The 19,449-nt window shown below is 44.5% G+C and overlaps 1 protein-coding gene, 1 non-coding gene and 1 pseudogene across 10 annotated transcripts in view; all 3 read right to left on the bottom strand.

Moving 5' to 3' along the window:
• Positions 1-13,795, bottom strand: part of Strada (STE20 related adaptor alpha) — a 33,486-nt gene extending 19,691 nt beyond the window's left edge. The window contains exons 1-4 of one of the 9 annotated variants that reach the window (XM_041636000.1): positions 13,713-13,795; positions 6,850-6,929; positions 4,263-4,320; positions 763-791 (exon numbers count right to left, since the gene is read on the bottom strand). In XM_041636000.1, coding sequence (XP_041491934.1) covers positions 763-791; positions 4,263-4,320; positions 6,850-6,885 — 123 coding nt within the window. In that variant the 5' untranslated portion in view covers positions 6,886-6,929; positions 13,713-13,795. Of the gene's footprint in view, positions 1-762; positions 792-4,262; positions 4,321-6,849; positions 6,930-13,195; positions 13,306-13,712 lie in introns of those variants that run through there. The other 8 variants (XM_041636001.1, XM_041635999.1, XM_041636002.1 and 5 more) reach the window with 8 other exon arrangements.
• Positions 6,180-6,336, bottom strand: LOC121436343. Its single transcript, XR_005972681.1, has one exon. It is a non-coding gene; the product is annotated as a U1 spliceosomal RNA (small nuclear RNA).
• LOC121436239 lies at positions 8,373-8,682 on the bottom strand (annotated as a pseudogene).
• Positions 13,796-19,449: the final 5,654 nt, after the last annotated feature.

The raw sequence follows: 19,449 nt of genomic DNA, 5'->3' as shown, positions 1-19,449 counted from the left end.
GTGACCAGTTTTTTCCTACCACCTTTATACGGGTTCAGGCTGGTTTCTCATTCTGGTGCCAGGCTTGCACAACGTATGCCTTTACCAGCTGAGCCATCTCTGGTTTTAAACTTGCTATCCTCTTGCCTCAACCTCCAAGTGGTGGGACTACAGGTCTGTGCCACCACACCTGACTCTGGTTGTTTGCGCTCTTCTGTTTGGCACTGAGGGTGGCACTCAGGGCTTTATGCATGTTTGACATAACAGAGCTATACTATACCCTACCCTTGGTTCTGAGAGCCAGGATGACAGGTGTGGTCACCCAGCCTGTTTTGTACTTTTTAATTTTGGTTTTGTTTTTACAGTAAGAGACATAGGTCTTGACTTATGAGCCAGAGAGAGATCTGCATTTTCTCAGTAGAGTGAAATTTACTGGCAACAGTCTACAGATGAGGAAGTGAGAAGCACCAGTTGCTAAAACTGAAATTTCAAGCTAATGAACTCATTTTAGAGGGCTAGAGAGGGGTGGGTAATGCGGAGGCTTGGGAGGGGAGGAGGCTGGAATCCCCAGCTGGGACTTCTCTGCTCTTTACAGCACACACTAAAGTCTTTCCAGGGTGAAACCTGAAGCATCATCACAAGTAAAAAAAGAAAAATAATTGTACTACAAATCAAGCTGAGAAGACAGAACAGCAGGAGCATAACACGAGCGCCAGCGAAACAAGCAGTCCACAAGACGTCAACTCCATGCAGCAGCCAGAGCCAGGCCACAAAGCCACTTACTTTTCTCCGAGTGTCACCCGGAGGCTGCTCTGGGGTAGAGAAATTGGTTGTTGGCATTTTGTTGTTAGCAGAAGACACACCCACATTCAGACCAGCAATTATCACACTTAGGACTACAGTTAATAACAGAATCCACTTAGGTCATACAGCACTGCACACTACACAGCCGCAGCGAGACCGATGCAGCCTCAAGGGACTTGCACATGAATGTGAGCCTCGTCCACAGCTACCAGCCTGGGCACACATTACTTACCATCAGCATACTGTGTTACTGTGCACAGGCCTGTTTCTGAGCACTGTACTTGGTGAACAAAATCCCACTTTCCCCTCCCTTGGTTCTTTAACTCCACTCAGGCCAGTCAACTAACTACCACTGAACTACATGCCCATGCCCCAAACTCATGGATTTTTAAAATTTCTTTAAAAACTTTAAAAATTTTTAAATGAAGCCGGGCGGTGGTGGCGCACGCCTGTAATCCCAGCACTCGGGAGGCAGAGGCAGGCGGATCTCTGTGAGTTCGAGACCAGCCTGGTCTACAAGAGCTAGTTCCAGGACAGGCTCCAAAACCACAGAGAAACCTTGTCTCGAAAAAAACCAAAAAAAAAAAAAAATTTTTTTAAATGATTTATTTACTTTTATTTTATATACATTGGTGTTCTGCCTATATGTATATTTATGTGAGGGTGTCAGAGCTCCTGGAACTGAAGTTACAGACAAGTGTGGGCTGCCATATGGGTGCTGAGAATTGAACCTGGGTCCTTTGGAAGAGCAGCCAGTGCTTTTAACTGCTGAGCCATCTCTCCTGCCCTTTTAAAGAATTTTAGCACTTATTATTGTAAGTGTGCTCAAAGCAGGAGAAGGCTGTGGAAGCTGGTTCTCCTCCACATGGGCTCTAGGACTGATCTTAGCTCTTTAGGCTTTTTTGTTTGTTTGTTTGGTTGGTTGGTTGGTTGGTTGGTTGGTTTTTTGAGACAGGGTTTCTCCATAGCTTTTGGTTCCTGTCCTGGAACTAGCTCTTGTAGACCAGGCTGGCCTCAAACTCAGAGATCCGACTGCCTCTGCCTCCCGAGGGCTGGGATTAAAGGCGTGCGCCACCACCGCCTAGCTTGTTAGGCCTTTTTTCAGACAATATCTTGATATATCTCAAGCTGGCCTGGAATTTGTGGCAATCCTCCTGCTGCAGCCTCTCAGAGTACTGAGTGAGATTACAGTCATGGGCCATTGTGTCAAGCCCCAAAATTCACTTTAAAGTCACAGGGCTGGTCGGCCACTTCGGAAGAGTAGAGACTAGACTGCCTTTTGCAGGCGTGGGGAGGCTTGTCTGTTTTAGGGCAAACGGTGTTTTCAGTCCAGTAGCACACATCTAAGAGATCCAACGGCTGCCCAGCTCAATTCTCAAAGTTAGAGGTGTTTGACTCTGAACTGAGTACAGGGGTGGCTGTGGGCATTAGCTGCTGGGAATGAAACAGAAGAGTCAAAGAACAACCAAGTGACCTCCTCCTGCTCACAAATCCTCTGTGTGTGCCCTCGAGTCTTTCCATGTTCAAAAGTAATACATATCAGTAACATGGGGACTGGAGGTGTGGGCAGTGGGAGTGGACCTGCCTGGCAAACCACAGGCCCTGGGGCTCATCTGCTCAGCACGCAAGAAAAAGTGAAGGGCTTCCACTGTAAAGTACAGGGCTGGTTATACATTTTCAAACATCTTAAACCAAACAATTTACGTAACCTCAAACTTGAGCAAATCAGGAGGAAAGTTTAATCACCAAGGAAAACGCCTTTCATTGGGTACACTGAGTAAGTATCCTATTACTTGCCACAGAAAATTAGAGGAAGAATAATGTGGGCTTGGTTTCTCAAAGCAGTAATGGTTCCCCCTCAGACGGCAGTTTTCTGGTATACAAATAACAGAAGCGATTGCTTCCAGTAGTTAGTTAAAAGTGAGAAGCCAAATGGGGGAGGGCAGGGAAGGTTACATGAACTCCAGTTGACAGAAGGCAAATTCCAAGTTGTGTAAGACTGGGAGATACTGTCTACACTGAGCTGTGAACATGCAGAGAACAACTCTTTACCAACTTCAGATCACAGGCTAGATGCTGTCAAGACAGCCAGAGGCTAGGTATGGTGGCCCATCCCTTTAATGCAGGCCCCTGGGAGGTGGAGACAGAGGGATCTCCATGAGTTTGAGGCCAGTCAAGGCTACATAGTGGGACCCTATCTCAAAACAAAGAAGAAAAAAAAACCCATCAAAGACCAGACATCCAAAGACCACCCCCTCAGCCAGAAACTGAGAATCCATTCATTCCAGTCACATAGTCTGCACTATTTGTGACTGACTCATTATTAATTGAACTTGCAAATCAATTTCTATAAAAAATTATTAGTGTGTATGTGAGCACATGTGTCATGGCAAATGTGGAGGTCAGAGGGCAACTCTGGGATGGTTCTTGTGCCACCTCCACATGATTCCAGACAAAACAAGCATCTCATCAGCCACAGCGCTTAATTTTAGAGCATTTTATTCCCACTAATGATGAGAGGGAGATGAGACTAGTAACAAAACTTATTCTTGGTTCTATTAGTTTATACTGTAATAATTTTTTAAAGATTTATTTTATGTATGAGTGCTCTATCCGCATGTATGACTTTATGCCAGAAGAGAGCATCAAATCACACTAGAGATGGCTGTGAGTCACTATGTGGTTGCTGCGAGCTGAACTCAGGCCCTATGGAAGAGCTGCCAGTGCTCTTAACCACTGAGTCATCTCTCCAGCTCCTACTGTAATTTTTTATTGATTCTAATTAAAACAAAAAGAGCCTATCATTTTTTTGTGATTTTTTTTAACCTAAAATGTAACACTTTGACCAAGTCTCTAAACACCACTACTCCAGAATTTCTGTGAGATTCTTTAAGGAAAATAGGTTAAAAGTACCATCTAGAAATTAATACATTTGAGTTTTCAGTTTATTTGTAGATGCTGTGGACTGCTGTTTCTTCACCTAGACTATCATGAGAGTTGGAAATAATGAATGGGGCTACACTGTTTTGTTATAATTACTTTTTGGTTTTTAGAGACAGGATCTTGTTATACATCTGCCATCTGCCTTTGAATTCCCTTATGTAGTGCAAGATGGCCTCAAACTCATGATTCTGCCTTGGCTTTCCAAGTGCAGGGACAGCAAACAGGTGTGTGCCAACATGCCCAGCCACCACTACTATTTTTACAGAGAAATTTTTTTCCACCTGAACTAAGATCATCATTTCCAAAAGGACTTACTTTGGAAAAGGCCAAATAGGAATGTCTGCGCTTGTTAAATCTCAAAGGGCAAACCTACTGGCCAAGGATAACTGCTTGATTCATTCACACATTTCTTGGAAAGACCAGATTAAAAAGGAAGCCAGTTGCTTTTCAAACCGCTAACTTCTACAGATTGATCTAGTCAGCAGAACAGTGATAAATTATCCTGAAATGATGGCAAAATGCCACACTGTACTTACCTCCAAATAGTTCCAAATCTCTTAAGCCCTCAACAATGAACTTTTCCGAGACCCACCGCTAAAGAGGAAAACCCCAGAGAGAATTAGTATATCTTCCAAGCCACAACACAGTAGCTATCAGCCTTTAGAGACAAAACCCCACAAAAACATACAAACAAGCAGTACAGTCAGACCCATGTCCATGGACAGGTTGAAAGGATTTTGAAACTGGCTACAAACAGTAGATTCATTTCTTTCTCTGGTCTTCTGTATCTAACATGATTGGTTCATAAATGTGACAGAGGGGAAATTCAGGGAACTGTCCCCAAGAATGTGTATTTTTTCCTCTCCTATATAGAAACTTGTTCCATCTTGTTTATTCCATGGACACTCTCTTTTTTTGTTTTTGTTTTTCAAGACAGGGTTTCTCTGTGTAGCCCTGGCTGTCCTGGAACTAGCTCTTGTAGACCAGGCTGGCCTTGAACTCACAGAGATCCCCCTTCCTCTGCATCCGGAGTGCTGGATTAAAGGTGTGTGCCACCATGACCCAACTTTCATAGATATTCTTTACAGAAGTCCTGGATCATCATTGCCAATTTGAAAAGTATTATTGGAATCCAACACATAGAAAACAAGAATCAAAGAATTCTTCACAAGCCTCCATTAGTTTATAAAATGAGACTCAGCCATATTCCATGTTCTCTTATCTACAAGGCTTTCTTTTTCTATTTGTTTTTATCTTTTTGAAACAGGGTCTCTCTCTGTAGCCTAGCCTGACTTTAAACTCTTTAATCCTCCTTCCTCGGTTTCTCAAGTACGAGATCACACCATGCATAGTTCTTTTCTTTTTTAATAGCATCTATTCATTGTACAGGAGAATGAATTTCCTTATTTATTTTCACACATGCAGATCATGCACCTTGATCATACTCATAGCCCAGTACCCTCTTCTTGCCCTTTCCCCACCCAGTTTCTCCTTTCTCTAATTTCATGTCGGACTTGCATAGAGGGCACATTCATCTTCTCGGTGTCACATCCGTGTACCACACATGCCCAGTATGGGTACAGGGGCCATTTATAAGGGTTTCTGAAGACTTACTTTCTATCAAGTTCACCAGGACTAAACTAGCCACAATCAATGTACACCTCGCTCGTCCATTTCAGATGAGTGTTAGATTTCCATTATACTAATCAGGAGTCTGGTTTCACCTTAATCAGGCCAGGTTAAAATAGGAATGTGGCTCATATTTAAAAGCAACGGAATCCAGATTCTGTTTCACTTCGTGACTGGTGTTAAAGTTTGGCACAGTGGCATTCTTTCCACCGAGCAGAGTTCAGGCAGAGGAGAGGGTTACCTTTTCCTCTTAATTAACGCTGAAGTTTATTTCTTACAGTGTTACTTGTTTTTACACATATAAACACAAGAAAGGGAAGATTAAAGAACATCCTAAAACAAGCTATATGATACACACTGAAACTATAAAATCACTTTGTCCTTTTCTGTGACAATTTTTTCTGAATTAAAGAAATAAGACCTCCCCAATTTAACATAAAAACTTCTGTGCACTATACCATATAATATTTGAGAGTGATAAACCCATCTCTCATAACACTTAAAAATGACTAAAATCTTTAAATAATTATTATCACATTAAAAAATTAAGTACTCGATAAAATCGATGAGGATATTTTAAGAATTGTTTAAGCAAAAATACTTTGTTGGGGAAGGGACAACATGTGGGACTCATCTCTCCTTCTACCACGTGAGTTCTCAGGGACAGAACTCAGGCTGTCGGGCTTGAGTCAAGGCCCTGCTCGGCCAGCTCACTGGACCATGGGACACTTTTAGTGAGGTCACTGCAGCTTATTTATAAGACACTCAGTCTAATATTTATTCTTATGGCCAATCTGGTAAGACTTTTATTCTAAAATTTTTACAGTGAATATGGGAACCAAGTCCACACTACTACAACTACACAGCTGAGCTTCCTGCCTTTGGGGAAATCAAAGGTGTCAGCACGTCTGAGCGCAGTGATCGGTCTTGGGCTGTGAAATCATTTTTATGGCCAAGGTCTCTCTCCTGCCAGGTGAGGATAATAGCTTTTGTCTCACGTATTTGTTTTGTGCGCGTGTGTCAAGGTGTGTATGTGCAGACAGAGGGCATATGGGAGTCAGGTCTCTCCTTCCTCGATGTCGGTCCTAGGAACTGAACTCAGGCTGCCAGACTTGACAGCAAGCCCCTGCTAGGCCAGCTTACGAGCCCCTGATAAAAAAAATTTTAAGGTATAATAAATTCTTCCAGTTAATTTTAAAGACTCTTCATTATATTTAGAAATGCGTTCCAGTAACTATAATCTGACATTGACTTTAAAAAACATAAATCCATGAAAAATAGAAGCGAGATCTTTACCAGCTATGTAACCACATAGAAAAAGCCCAAATTATTTAGCATGTGACTGAACAATTCATAAAACAAGCCACCTTCCTGTTTTTCACCAGACAATTCTGAGTGTCACAGTAAAACAGGACAAAGCAGCCACTACAGTGCCCACCCACACTTTACTTTTCAGAAAAGACAAGTAGAAAGCAGAAGAATGGAAACACTCACCCGAATCCGCTCTGGTTTACTTACAAGAAAAGACATGGGTTCCTACTGTGTAGACCTACTTCAATTTCAAAAACTTACACCTAAAAGGAAAACAGAAACATGGAGTTGGTTAAATCTTTTTATACAACTATCTTTTTCTCCCCTGTAGCAAAGGCTAGCTTCCAACTCACTATACAGCAGAGAATGACCTTGCACTCCTGAAACCCCTGTCTCTACACCCTGAGTGCTGGGATCACAGGGGTGCACCACACCTGGGTTCTGCGGTGATGATGGAGCCAGGTGTTTTCTTGAGGGCTAGGTAGACACTCTACTGAGAAACACGGCCAGCGTAGATAAAGCTTCTCTGTGGAACAAAATGCACTCCTGGTCTAGCATCCCAAGGTGCCATACCAGACTCATAACTTGCTAACTTCTGAGTATTTGTTTAGAGGTGTGTTGTGACAATAAACTTGGATATACTTTGAACAAGTACACTCTGAAACTGTCATTTCTAAGAGAAAAATTTGGAGTCACGCAGGCCAGTGCACTCCCTGTATCCCCAAGACTCAGGAAGCTAAGGCGGGAGGACGAAGAACTGCAGGCCAGCATGGGCTTCATACACAGCACAACTGTTGAGAGGAAGGCAGGGCAAGGTGGGCCGGAGAAGTGAGGCACAATGGAGGAGTGGGGGAAGAAATTTCTTGGACTCAGAGAATGGCAAGTGCAAAAGCCACAGTTAACACAAAGTACACAATGAGTGAGATTCCTTTAAAAACAAAGCAGAGGTGTCTACCACCCCCACTTCTGCACAATCCTCCATGTCTGCTCCCCTTCTGCACAATCCTCCACGTTTGCCCCCCTTCCACACAATACTCCACGTCTGCTCCCCTTCTGCACAATACTCCACATTTGCCCCCCTTCCACACAATACTCCACGTCTGCCCCCCACTTCCACATATCAGTCTACTTCTCCCTCCACCCCAATTCCCCCTGTCACTCCAGTACAAGACTGAAGCTTCAGGCATGCAGTGTGTGAAACATAAAACTCTCTGGCTTCCCCCCCTCCCCTTTTTTTCTTTTTGAAACAAGGTTTCTCTGTGTAGCCTTGACTCTGATGGAACTCTGTGCATTGGATTGGCCCCTGCCTCAGGAGTGCTGAGATTCCACGGGGCTTTTCTTCCTTCTTTTTTGAGACTGGATCTCTGGTAATCAGGGTGGTCTCTCACCAGAGACTCAACAGAGGATGACCTTGAAATTCTGGCCTTCCTACCTCTACTTCCTGAATGCTGGGATTGTGACACCACACCTACCCAATAACTTTTTTCTTTGTCTGATTTAATGAAAGGTGAATACTGTAAACACAGGTGTAATTTTTGTTTGAATTAAAATGTTCAGTAAGCTGAGATGACTTTCATTTCTTTCCCGTTGGGTCTTAGCCACTGTAGGCAGGCACTCTACCTGTGACTTTGAGACAAAGGCCTTTCTTTAGACAGTTTGGCTACAAACAATCCTCTTTTTTTTTTTTTTTTTTTTTTTAGCAGTTCAAAAGGTTCTACATTTTATTACTGGAGAAACCACTCCCAACTTAAACATGATCAAGTCTCCAGATTGAAAATGTTGAACTTCATCTTCTAACACTCATCAAGGATCACGATTCATCATTAATTGTTTTGCCATTCATTGTTGACTCCTTACAGACCCAGCTTCGTTCTCCTCCAGTGTCTTCTCTTGGAGTTGTACCTGATTTTGTTGCCAGTTTTCATCCAAATCCACTATCCACTGAGGAATAGGACGATTTTGCTTTTGTTTCTTAGCCAGGAATCGCTTGATTCTGAAAGTCTTGTGAGAAGACATGGCGAGAAGGCTAGGCGGGCAGGTGGCCCAAACAATCCTCTTGACCTAGGTCAAGGGCTGAGGTCACAGGCAGCCAGCTGCACCTGGCTGAAAGGGTAAAACTATTTACTGGTAACAGAACTGTGTACTTAAGAGATTCCAACCGTTCTACAAAAGAAAAATCATTTTAAGATGGGTGTGCTATTGCACGCTAATCCCAGCACTTGGCAGGAGACACAAGGATCAGGAATTCAAGGTCATACTTGGCTATCTGTGACTCTGAGGCTAGCCTCTGCTAAATGATGTGTGTCAAAACAAAAGAAAAATTTAGACCTGAATGCTGCACTACAGGCAGGGTGTCAATGGCAAAGACCTGTAATCCTAGAACTACTGAGACTAGGGTGGGAGGATCAAGATTTCAAGGCCAGCCTGGCAATCCAAGAGATCCTTGGTCTAGGAAAAAAGATCTAAAAACAGACATCTGAATACTGAGGGACTTTTCCTTTTCTACTATGTGTGACATTAAGATCACTATGCTGCTTTCAAATGTCCTTAAAATACAAAATTACAGTGGAAGGATAAAACGTCATTCAAAGCATTTTTATCAAGAACATAAAACACCATAATACACTGGCCAAGCGATATTCTTAGTAGATAGACACAGAAACAGCCTTTTTATTTATTGATTTGTGGTGTGAGCTATCCAGCCAGGGCCTCAGACACACTAGACAAGTACTCCACTACTGAGAACACCATCCTAGTCACAGCTTTGCTACTTAGAAGCAGCAGTTATTTTAAGACCTTACTACCACTTGAGATGACTGAAGTCCTTAGAATTAAGAATCGGGCCTCGGTTTTGGCTAGCATGACTAAATCCTATACACTGTGCACAAATTCAAATTTTAGGATAGCCAATATTTACATTAAAAGTATGGGTTGGAGCCAGGTGGTGATGGCACATGCCTTTAATCCCTGCACTTTGGAAGCAAAAGTAGATGAATCTCTGAGTCCGAGGCCAGCCTGGACTACATAGTGAGTTCCAACCCTGACTCAAAACAAAAACAAAGAAAAAAGTATAGGTCAGGAAAGCTGAGCTGAATAGAATTTGCCTAGCATGCCCAGGGTCCTAAATTTAATCCCTAGTATAAAAATAATTGGTTCTATTTTTCTTTATCTGAAAGAGGAGTAGATGAACCTGGAATCTAGGATAGGTTGTGGCATTGCCAAACGTGCTTTAAAACCCCAGAGCTTGCCGGGCAGTGGTGGTGCACGCCTTTAATCCCAGCACTTGGGATTAAAGGGAGGCAGAAGCAGGCAGATCTCTGTGAGTTCGAGGCCCGCCTGGTCTACAAGAGCTAGTTTTAGGACGGGCTCCAAAGCTACAGAGAAACCTTGTCTCAAAAACAAACAAACAAACAAACAAAAAACCCAGAGCCTATGCTGGGGTCAGGCCTCTGGAAGAAAACCAGGCAGTTTTCATCGAGTGTGCACCTCCTTAAAGGGGCCTAACTACAGCAATAAAAAATGGCATAAGATGCATGAGGCACTCCAGGGAGTAGGACCTTAACTGGTTGTGGAAGTGGGATGTGCACCAATAAACAGGGCAGGGGATGGAAGAGAAGGAAGGAACAACTTCTTATAGAATTGGGCAAAAACATGGCTGAGTGGCAGTGGGCCTGGAATATCAAAGGCGACTTAAAGAAAATGGAGATCCCAGGCCGAGAGTATGACTATTATCTGGTATTTGCTGTATTATGCAAATGTGTATCGCCAGCTTCGCCAACAGTGCTTGTCGCAGTCATCACTCAGTAACACTGAGTAACTGCCCAAAAGTGAGGTGTGTGAGGACCATGGACAGGCCTTTGGTGCATGCTAATGCCAGGCTGTATTCGCAGCGAGAGGAAGCCACTGTGAGCTTTCAACAGAGATGACACACAACGGCGGTCTAAGCAGTGTGTCTTACATCTTGTTGCACCCACAAATCACTTAGAGATCTTGTTAAAATTCTGCAATTCAGGTCTGGAGTGGGCTCCAAGTTCTGACACACTCCCTGGATATGACAACGCTGCTGATGTGTGGACCACGGTATTAACTAAGATTTGAGAAATCTTGTCTGGAAGAACATTCCAAGAAACGTTCCAAGGAATGAAGAAAGGGAGGGGTCAAAATGACCCAGAGGAAAGCAAGCTGGTTAGAAAACAGTGTTCCTGGAGATAAGAGCCTTAGCAGTGGAAATACCAGGAAACAGACGAGTGGCTATGAATGAAGAAATTATAAAGCTGCCACTGCTTCCCAAGCTATCAAGCTCATTCTCTGCCCTTTGAATAATGAGACAGGGTCTCCTACAAACAAAGCTGATCTCACGACACTGAGTAGCTGCTCATGACCTTGAACTTCTGATTCTTCTGCCGCTATGCTCCTAGCTGCTAGGATTACAGGCCTGCATCACACTAAGCATAGCTGGAGAGTATCTTTTACAAACTCTCCTAGATCTATGGCTGTGTGGTCCGACTGAAAACTGCAAAGACTTATCTTATAAGTCTTAACTGCAAATACCTTATCTGGGAACTGATGATAACTATAACTGATGATTCTAATTGTGCGTTTGTGTTCTTGAGTGATCAAAGAGAAATGGAAAGCTCAGAGGTCGAGGAGGCTTTAATGTAAAGATAAGTTAAAATATTTATTTAATCAGTGTATGTGTATGAGTGTGTAGAGTATGCATATGTGCACAAGGGTGTGCAGGAGGGATGCGTATACAGAGGCCGTAAGAACACCAGGTGGCTTTCTCTGTCAGGTTCCAGTTTAACTAATATAGAGAGTCCAATAATGTTGAAAAGGATTATTATCTTCCAAAATGAGGGGATAGCCATTTGTTAGAAAAGTAGTATTGATATTTAAGAACAAGTTAAATATGGCTATCTGGATTTAGAGGTCAACAGCTAAGGCTGTAAAAGTGACCGAAATCCAAAGCTGCAAACAGTAGCTCATGCTTGTAATCTCAGCATTCAGGAGATAGAGACTGGAGGATCAGTTTAATAGCATCCTTGGCTACAACATGTCTAAACAAAACAACAAAAGTGGAGTCTAAAGACCCTGCTTCCCTTCTTGTCCCCAGTCTAACTTTGATACTCACTCCCTAATCACTTCAAGTATCCTATGTTACAGAAGTTCACACTAACCACTTGCTTTCCCCGTGTGTGTCTGTGTGTGTGAGAATCCCTGTTTGTAGGCATGGTCAGGCCAAAGGACATTGGGTGTCCTACTCTACCACTCTGTTTTCTTCCCTTGACTTAAGATTTCTCAGTGACCCTGGACATAGGCTGGCAGCCAGCGAGCTCTGGTGTTTCTCTTGGCATAGGATCTTCTTGGCCACACATGGCTGTTTACATGCGAGCCAGAGATTGGAACTCGGGTCTTTATGCTTCAGCAGCATGTCCTCTTATCCAGAGCCACCTCTGGGGCCACCCAACCACACTCGGAACTGTCCCGTTACCGCCCCCACTACAAGAGGTACAGTAAGAATTCGTTTGCTCTGACTGACTTTTTTCTATTTTTGTCACTGACCCCCTAAATTTCCTTCATGTCTGAGATCACAACACATAACCAAAATTCTAAGAAACCTAATTAAAGGGTGAAGAGAGTTACCCAGTTCAGCGCTATAATGACTAAATTATTAGGTAGCTTTTTCTTTTTCGGTAGTGCTGGGAATGGAATGCAAGTCCTCACTAATGATAACAAGCACTCAGGCACTGAGCCACAGCCGCACTCTCAAATTTGGTGTATCACTTCTCAGTGCCCAGAATCAGTCTCAGGCGTCGGGTATCTCTAAATTATCAACTAGTTCATGAAGACCGGTCCACATATTGGAACTTCAACAGGTATTTCAGTAAGACCGATTTCAACGGCCTGGGAGAAACGGGTCAAGTTGAAGTATTTTGGGGTCTTTAGCTGAAGGTTGAGTTGAGAAGTTAGCTCCCTATTTCCTAAAATTATGAACGATTTTATTTAATCACTCCCCTTCTGTCGTGCTCACTCTCGGAACGCCAGACCCGGTTCCCAAAACTGCTGGGGAGCACTTAAAACAAAAAAGACAATCAGGACCTCTTCGTTTTCACCAAAGCAGAAAATAACCCTGATCGTGCTCAACTCGATGCCCGACTAGCATCGCCTGAAATGAAGGGGTCGAGGGAGGTCAGCACTAAGGTCTGCAGCTACTTAGCGGGAGGGCAAATCGACGTCTAGTCCCAGGCACCCCATCTGGAAGCCCCGGAAAAGATGGAGAGGGAAAGCAGGAGTCAGCCTCTCCCGTCGGCAACTCTGCTCAGCGTTTCCCCAGTCAGGCCCAAGCCTAGTCCGCTCTCAAGCTACAACCCCTCAACGTGGGAACCCAGAACCCGGGTTAAACGAGGCCCGAGGAAGGCGAGGGTGAGCCGGGATGACCGCTGAGGCGCGCCCCCGAGGAGATGGACTCGGAGTCGGGTGAGAGGGACCGGCCCCGAGGAGCGCACCAGGCGGCCCCGCCACCCGGTACCTGGTCTAGGAGTCAGAGCGCAGTACCGACTCGTCTCGGCTCCGCCTCCTCAGTTTGGTGGCCGCGCTGCCGCCAGGCCGGTTGCTGGGAGGGAGGTACGCAACGTGTCATGCGCAGTGGAAGGAGCCAGAGAGGCTGGCAGAGCCCCGCCCCTCCCACGGCAGAGGCTCCTCCTTTCCCCGCCCCATGGAGGAAGTCCCGCCTCTTCCCAATGAGGAAGCCCTGCTGCGCCCCACCCAAGAAAAAGCTCCGCCCCTCCCGCGGAAGCTGCTCCCCCTTGCCCCGCCCCACGGAGGAAGCTCCGCCCCTCACTTCCCAGGGAGGAAGCCCCGCCGAGCTCTCCTCTCGGAAGAGGCTCCGCCCCACCCTGCCCGCAAAGGAAGCTCCGCCTCCTCCGTCCTGCTCCCAGCGTCTGCTTCCCGTGTTACCTATGGCTTGACTAACCCTCCCTCGATCGCTGTGGCGGGGAGAGAGCTGTTGGTTGTCTTTCTCCTTTCTTTGCTGGGGGCGCCCTTACCTGGGAAGAAGCGGATTTCCTCAAACCAAAGACCTCATTGTTGGAGACTGCGGTTCACAAGGGCCCTGGTGCCTCCGTACCCCTCCTGTCTGCAGCAGGAAGAGAAGGGTCAAGGGCCACCTAACTACAGCTACGGATTTGGCTGGCAGTATTTCCGCCTCTCCCCATTCCATCACCTGGTAGGCCTTACACGGGCAAACACCTGGAAGGACTTCAATGGGCGCGCTTGGGTCTCTCAGGCATTAGCGAACAAACTAAAGAGGAAACTCACCCAGTGTTTGTGTCCCAAGTTCCTTCTATGTAAAGCCAGGAAAATTGCTCAACCAAATGAAAGCTATCATTTTCGTTCCTGAACCCTTCATCCCTAAGTTTTGGTTTATTTTTTTTGTTTTGTTTTGTTTTTTTGTACTGGGTTTGAGACAGGGTCTCGTGTAGCCTGGGCAGGCCTTGAACTCCGAGGTCAGCTTGGTTCTGCTGGGATAAAAGCTCAGTGGTGTTTCTATTTGTAGAAACCTATGATGAGTTTGCCTTTATGAAGGAAGACAGAGACCAAGGCATACAGGACTGATCAAATGAAGTACTCTCAATGCGGCAAGACTTCCTCCTGTGGGAACTAGGGACTTTTAGTCACCTCAGTTGCTGTGGGTCGCTGTCAAGTGACTGTTTTTTCCAGTTCTGTCTCCTCACAGATTTATAGCGGTCCTAATAACTTCCAAGATATGTAAGTTCTGCAACATCCAAACGGGGGCTTGATGGAAATACACCAAACTTACCAGAGGCTCTCACTGTTTTACACACTTCTGTAATCTTACCTAGTGCTTTAACATTCTAAAGCACAATCGCAGTCTCAAAATGTTTCTTTCTGCCAGGCAGTGGTGGAGCACACCTTTAATCCCAGCACTCTGGAGGCAGAGGCAGGCAGATGTCTGTGAGTTCGAGGCCAGCCTGATCTACAGAGCAAGTACCAGGACAGGCTCCAACAGAAAAACCCTGTCTCGAAATAAATAAATAAAAAAGTTTCGCTCAGAAGTGAACCCAGTGAATTCACAAAAAGCAAAGGAGTGGAAGAAAATTCCATTTCTGCCAGGTTACATTGTCTTTGGAACTGAGAGTATTGGAGAAAGCAATGAAAAGATGCCAGCTTCATTTTGGTTTGTGTGTGTGTGTATGTGCACTTCAGTGTATGTATGCACACCACATGTGTGCAGAAGCAAGCAGAGGTCAGGTGTCATATCCCCAGGAACTGGAGTGACAGACAGCTGTGAGTATTGGATACTTTGTAAAAGCAGCAAATGCTCTTAACTGCTGACCCATCTCTCCAGCCCCAAACTTACGTTTTGAGACAGGGTCTCATAGTCCAGGCTTACCTGGAACTCATTCTATAGCCCAGGCTGGCCTTAAACTCCTGTCTCTTCTGGGATTACGGATGTGAACTGCCACACCAGGCTGTAATTGTCAAGGCAACCTCAAATTGAGTTTTCCTTTCCCCTTTCTTCCCCTTCTCCTTCTTTGGGCTGCACTAGAGCTTGAGCCTAGGAGCTCTCACACGCTGAGCAAGCACCTCAGCCCTCAAAGGTCTGACTCATTACAATGGGATCTGCTAACACTAGGTACTTCATCTGTTCTAATACCTAGTGCCCGGCCACCACATGTTCTAACAGGATGTTAGCATTTGAGAGTTTACCAACTAGATGACCGCCCGCCAAAGCTACTCAGAGAACCCTTCTCCCAGACTCTGCCGTGAGTGCTTCAGTGAGCAAATGCCTAGGTTCTCATACACCAGCAAGAAGTCAGAACAAACTTTAGGATGAACGGTTGGCATTCAGAGGTTACAGAGTCTGAGTCCTGGAAGGCACAAGTTCCTGAAGCTTTTACCTTATTATAGGGTGTAGGTGTTTAAAGATTTCCAGAGCTTTTGGAAACTGACTTGAAGTCTAAAGGAATGGAGACAGATTGAATGGCTACTTGTTTCTTTTTTAACTTTTTAAAGGCTACTTGTATTTTTAACTCTATTGTGTAATACTTAAGTCTCTACATGAAAACATATATGAACTCCATGGCGCAGAGATTAAGAGATGGCTTGCAGGTTAAAGAGTACCGGTTACTCTTCCAGGGGTCCCAAGTTCAATTCCCAGCAGTCACTTGGTAGCTCACAACCATCTATAATGAGATATGGAGCCCTCTTCTGCCATACAGGCAAAACATGATACAAAATAAATAAATAAACCAAAAAAAAAAAAACCTTCAAGTAAAACGGGGAACTGTGTGGTGTGTGAATATGCAGAACAAGTTGACTAGGATCACTTATCTGTAAAGAATTTCCAGTCTTTGCATTTTACTATCGCAGGTGAACTTTCCACACAGCCATTTTAGAAAGGGTAGGAAGACAGAAGAAGGAAACACACTTGTTAAAAGCACCGGGATAGGAGGGCTGGAGGGTGTAGCTCATCAGCAGAGTGTTCACCCAACACACAGGATTCAAGTAAGCAAATGCAGTTAAAAAAATATAGTGTGCACAAATCCAGAGCTTTCTTGACCTAGGAAACGGGCTTCAGTTCTAGCTCCAAGAGATAAGCTAAGCTATAGAAAAATACACAGAAGTTATGTAAATATGTAAATTTAAGATATGAATGGAGGGGAGAGTGGTGTGGGAAGACAAAGTACAGTGTTATATGTGTGAACATGTACTAATGAAACCCATTACTTTGTACGCTAATCAGAAATATCTATGAAAAGTGGAAGAAAATTTATGAAAAGCAGCAACCAGTTCAGCAGACAGGCAGAGGCAGTATCATCTTGTTCCTCAGTAACCCCCAAGAAAAGCAATACTTTAGAAAGGCCAGGGTGAGCATCAGAAGCTGGAGGCCAGTCTGGCATACATGGGACCCTGTGTCAAGTGAGTGTGGTGGTGCACCCGCCTGGGAAGCCGATGCAAGAAGACTGAGCCTGAGTTGGAAACCAGCCAATAACACTTAGCAAGCAGTCCTCTCAGAAATAAGTAGATGTGGTGCTACACGCTATCACTGCAGCACTCCAGGCTGAGGCAGGGCACTGCTGTGAATTTCAGCAGTCTAAGTTATAGATGAAACCTTGTCTCAGAAAGCTAGCAAGCAATGCGATCTACCATTGGGGGGAAAAAAATCACAGCTTTTTATTCCTCTCAATTCAGAGGGCTGGGACAGCTGTGAATTTGTACAAACATAACACCATCTTCCTTTGTTTAAAGATTTTGTTATTTAGTCTTCCTTTGTTTAAAGATTTTATTTATGGTCAGATGCTTGTATGTGAATGTAGTTGCCTGCGGAGACCAGAAGAGGGCAGCAGATCCCCCAGAGCTGGAGTTACAACAGCTGGTAGCTGAGATTTGAATGTGGGTCCTTTGCAAGAGCAGTAAGTGCACTAAGCCGTCTCTCCAGCCCTGATGTCTTCCTTTTGCAATCAAATTTTCCACTGGCCACCAAACACTAGATATTTAGGAAGGTTAAAGACATGTGACACCACACCCAGCCAGGTTTCTTTTTACTTTTCAGTAGTTTGTAATACAAGTCACTATAGTGATGTTTTGTTTGTGTTTTAACAAATAAAGCTTGCCTGAAGATCAGAATGCAGAGCTAAGCCACTATAGCCAGGGAGTGGTGGGCACATTCCTTTAATCCCAGGACTCAGGAGACAGAGGCAAAGGGATCTTTCTTAGTTGAAGGCCACCCTGATCCAGTCTAAAAGAGAAACAGAATTCATACAAAGGTGATCCCAGCACTAAGGAGGTGGAGACAGCAGTTATATGGCTGGGCCAAGAGAGGAATATAAGGTAGGAGGAGGCAGGAGCTCATTGCTATCTGAAGCTTAGTTGGAGATAGGTTGCGGTCTGGAGATGAAGTCTGAGGATGCAGTCTGAGGACAGGATTGCTCCTTCAGTCTGAGCATTGGTAGAGGTTTCTCTAGTGGTTGCCCTCTCTGCTTCTCTGAAAGCTCAGCTTTCACCCCCAATATCTGACTCTGGGTTTTCATTTCTTCTTCTTCTTATTATTTGAGACAGGGTTTTTCTGTGTATCTCTGGCTGTCCTGGGAACTCACTCTGTAGACCAGGCTGGCCTTGACTCACAGAGATCCACCTCCTCTGCCTGAGTGCTGGGATTAAAGGCATGCATAAAGGCGTGCACCACCACTGCTCAGCCTGGGTTTTTACTATCAAGACAAATTAGAACCTGTGTTACAAGTCACCCCTATGGGTTTAACATCATTTAGAATAAGTGAGGCAGGAAAAGAGAACTTGGGAGGAGAAAGGGCAGACTGATTCCACCAAATCCAATAGCTCTTCTGCTCTCTTCCACTGGATGATTGGGACAAAAATGTCACTCATGATTTTCCTTGGTCCAAGTCCTATATAAAGCAGTTCTACATCTTGTGCCCAACACAGAGAGGTTTCCTTGTACTAAGGAAACAGAATTATAAACAATTCCTCTTTATCCACCACACTGCCAGCTCTAAAATAAATAAACAAAACAAACAAACAAAAACCACCTTGTCCGCTCTGACACAAAGTCAGAGAAGGCTAAAAGGATCCACTTTGTACTGTTGGACAGAGGCGAGCAAGAATGTAAAGTGTACCATTCGATAGTAGCCTTGCCTTTGTAGAGTATGTGAATAAAAACGTTTTGCACACATTATCTTTTGGCTGTGAGGTGAGCTGGGAAAATGGCTCAGCAGTTAAGAGAACTGACTGTAGAGGTTCTGGGTTCAGGTCCCAGCATCCACATGGCAACTCATAACCTGTAACTCTAGTCCCAGGGGTTCCAACACTCTCTTCCGGTCTCCTTGGCACTACACATGGTAGACATGGTAGACAGAAAGACATGCAGGTAAAACACACATACATATAAAGAAAATTTTAAAATAAACTGATAGGAAGGAAAAATATTTATTCCCACTTTATACAAGAATAAACACAATAAACTCAGAGGTATGACTTGCCCAAAGGAAAAAGCTTAGTAATTTTCTTCAGTAAATTTTTAGTACATTTATTTTATTATCCACTTACCATGTACATGTGCGTGCATGTTTGTGTGCATATGCCATGGTCCACGTGCGGAGGTCAAAGGACCACTTGTGGGAGTCGCATGCATCCTGAGGATCAAACTCAGGTCAGCAAGCCTGGTAAGCACCTTTACCCATGGAGCCACCTCACTGGTCCTGGTGATTGGTTTCATCAATGCTGAAGCCAAGCCTTTCTTTTATATTTCAGGGCTCCAGGCAAAGGGATTTGGAAAGCATGGTAAACAACACTCTCTTGGTCCACTGCTTCATAATGACATGTCTTAACCCAAGGAGAGGGCTATAGTGGCTTGGATCATAAAGACCATAAATGTCCACCCAAAATGCCATGGTAAAGACTGAGTTGGTAGCCAGTAGCAGGCAGATGGGTAGATGAAGGAAACTGTAGACAGAAGTTAGGTCATTGAGGGTGTTCCTTGAAATATTAGAACCCTTGCCCCTCCTACCTGACAGCTCCTGGGCCACTATGAGGTAAGTGTCTTTGCTCCATCGCAGTACCTCCCCTGAGCAAGAGGGCAGTTCAGGAACTGAAACTGTGATCCCCAAAAAACTTATTCCTATTTGAAGCTTTATTATCCTAGCTATTTTGCCACAGCGATAGAAAGCTGACTAATAAGAGCTTAATAACTCACTAATAACTAGTAATCTTAGGGTAGGCTGGCCGTGGTGGCATACACATTTAACC

Source organism: Microtus oregoni, unplaced genomic scaffold, assembly GCF_018167655.1.
Source record: "Microtus oregoni isolate MIOR12 unplaced genomic scaffold, Mior012 000048F_ref0000485, whole genome shotgun sequence".
Taxonomy (NCBI): Eukaryota; Metazoa; Chordata; class Mammalia; order Rodentia; family Cricetidae; genus Microtus; species Microtus oregoni.
This window is presented reverse-complemented; position numbering and strand designations above follow the sequence as displayed.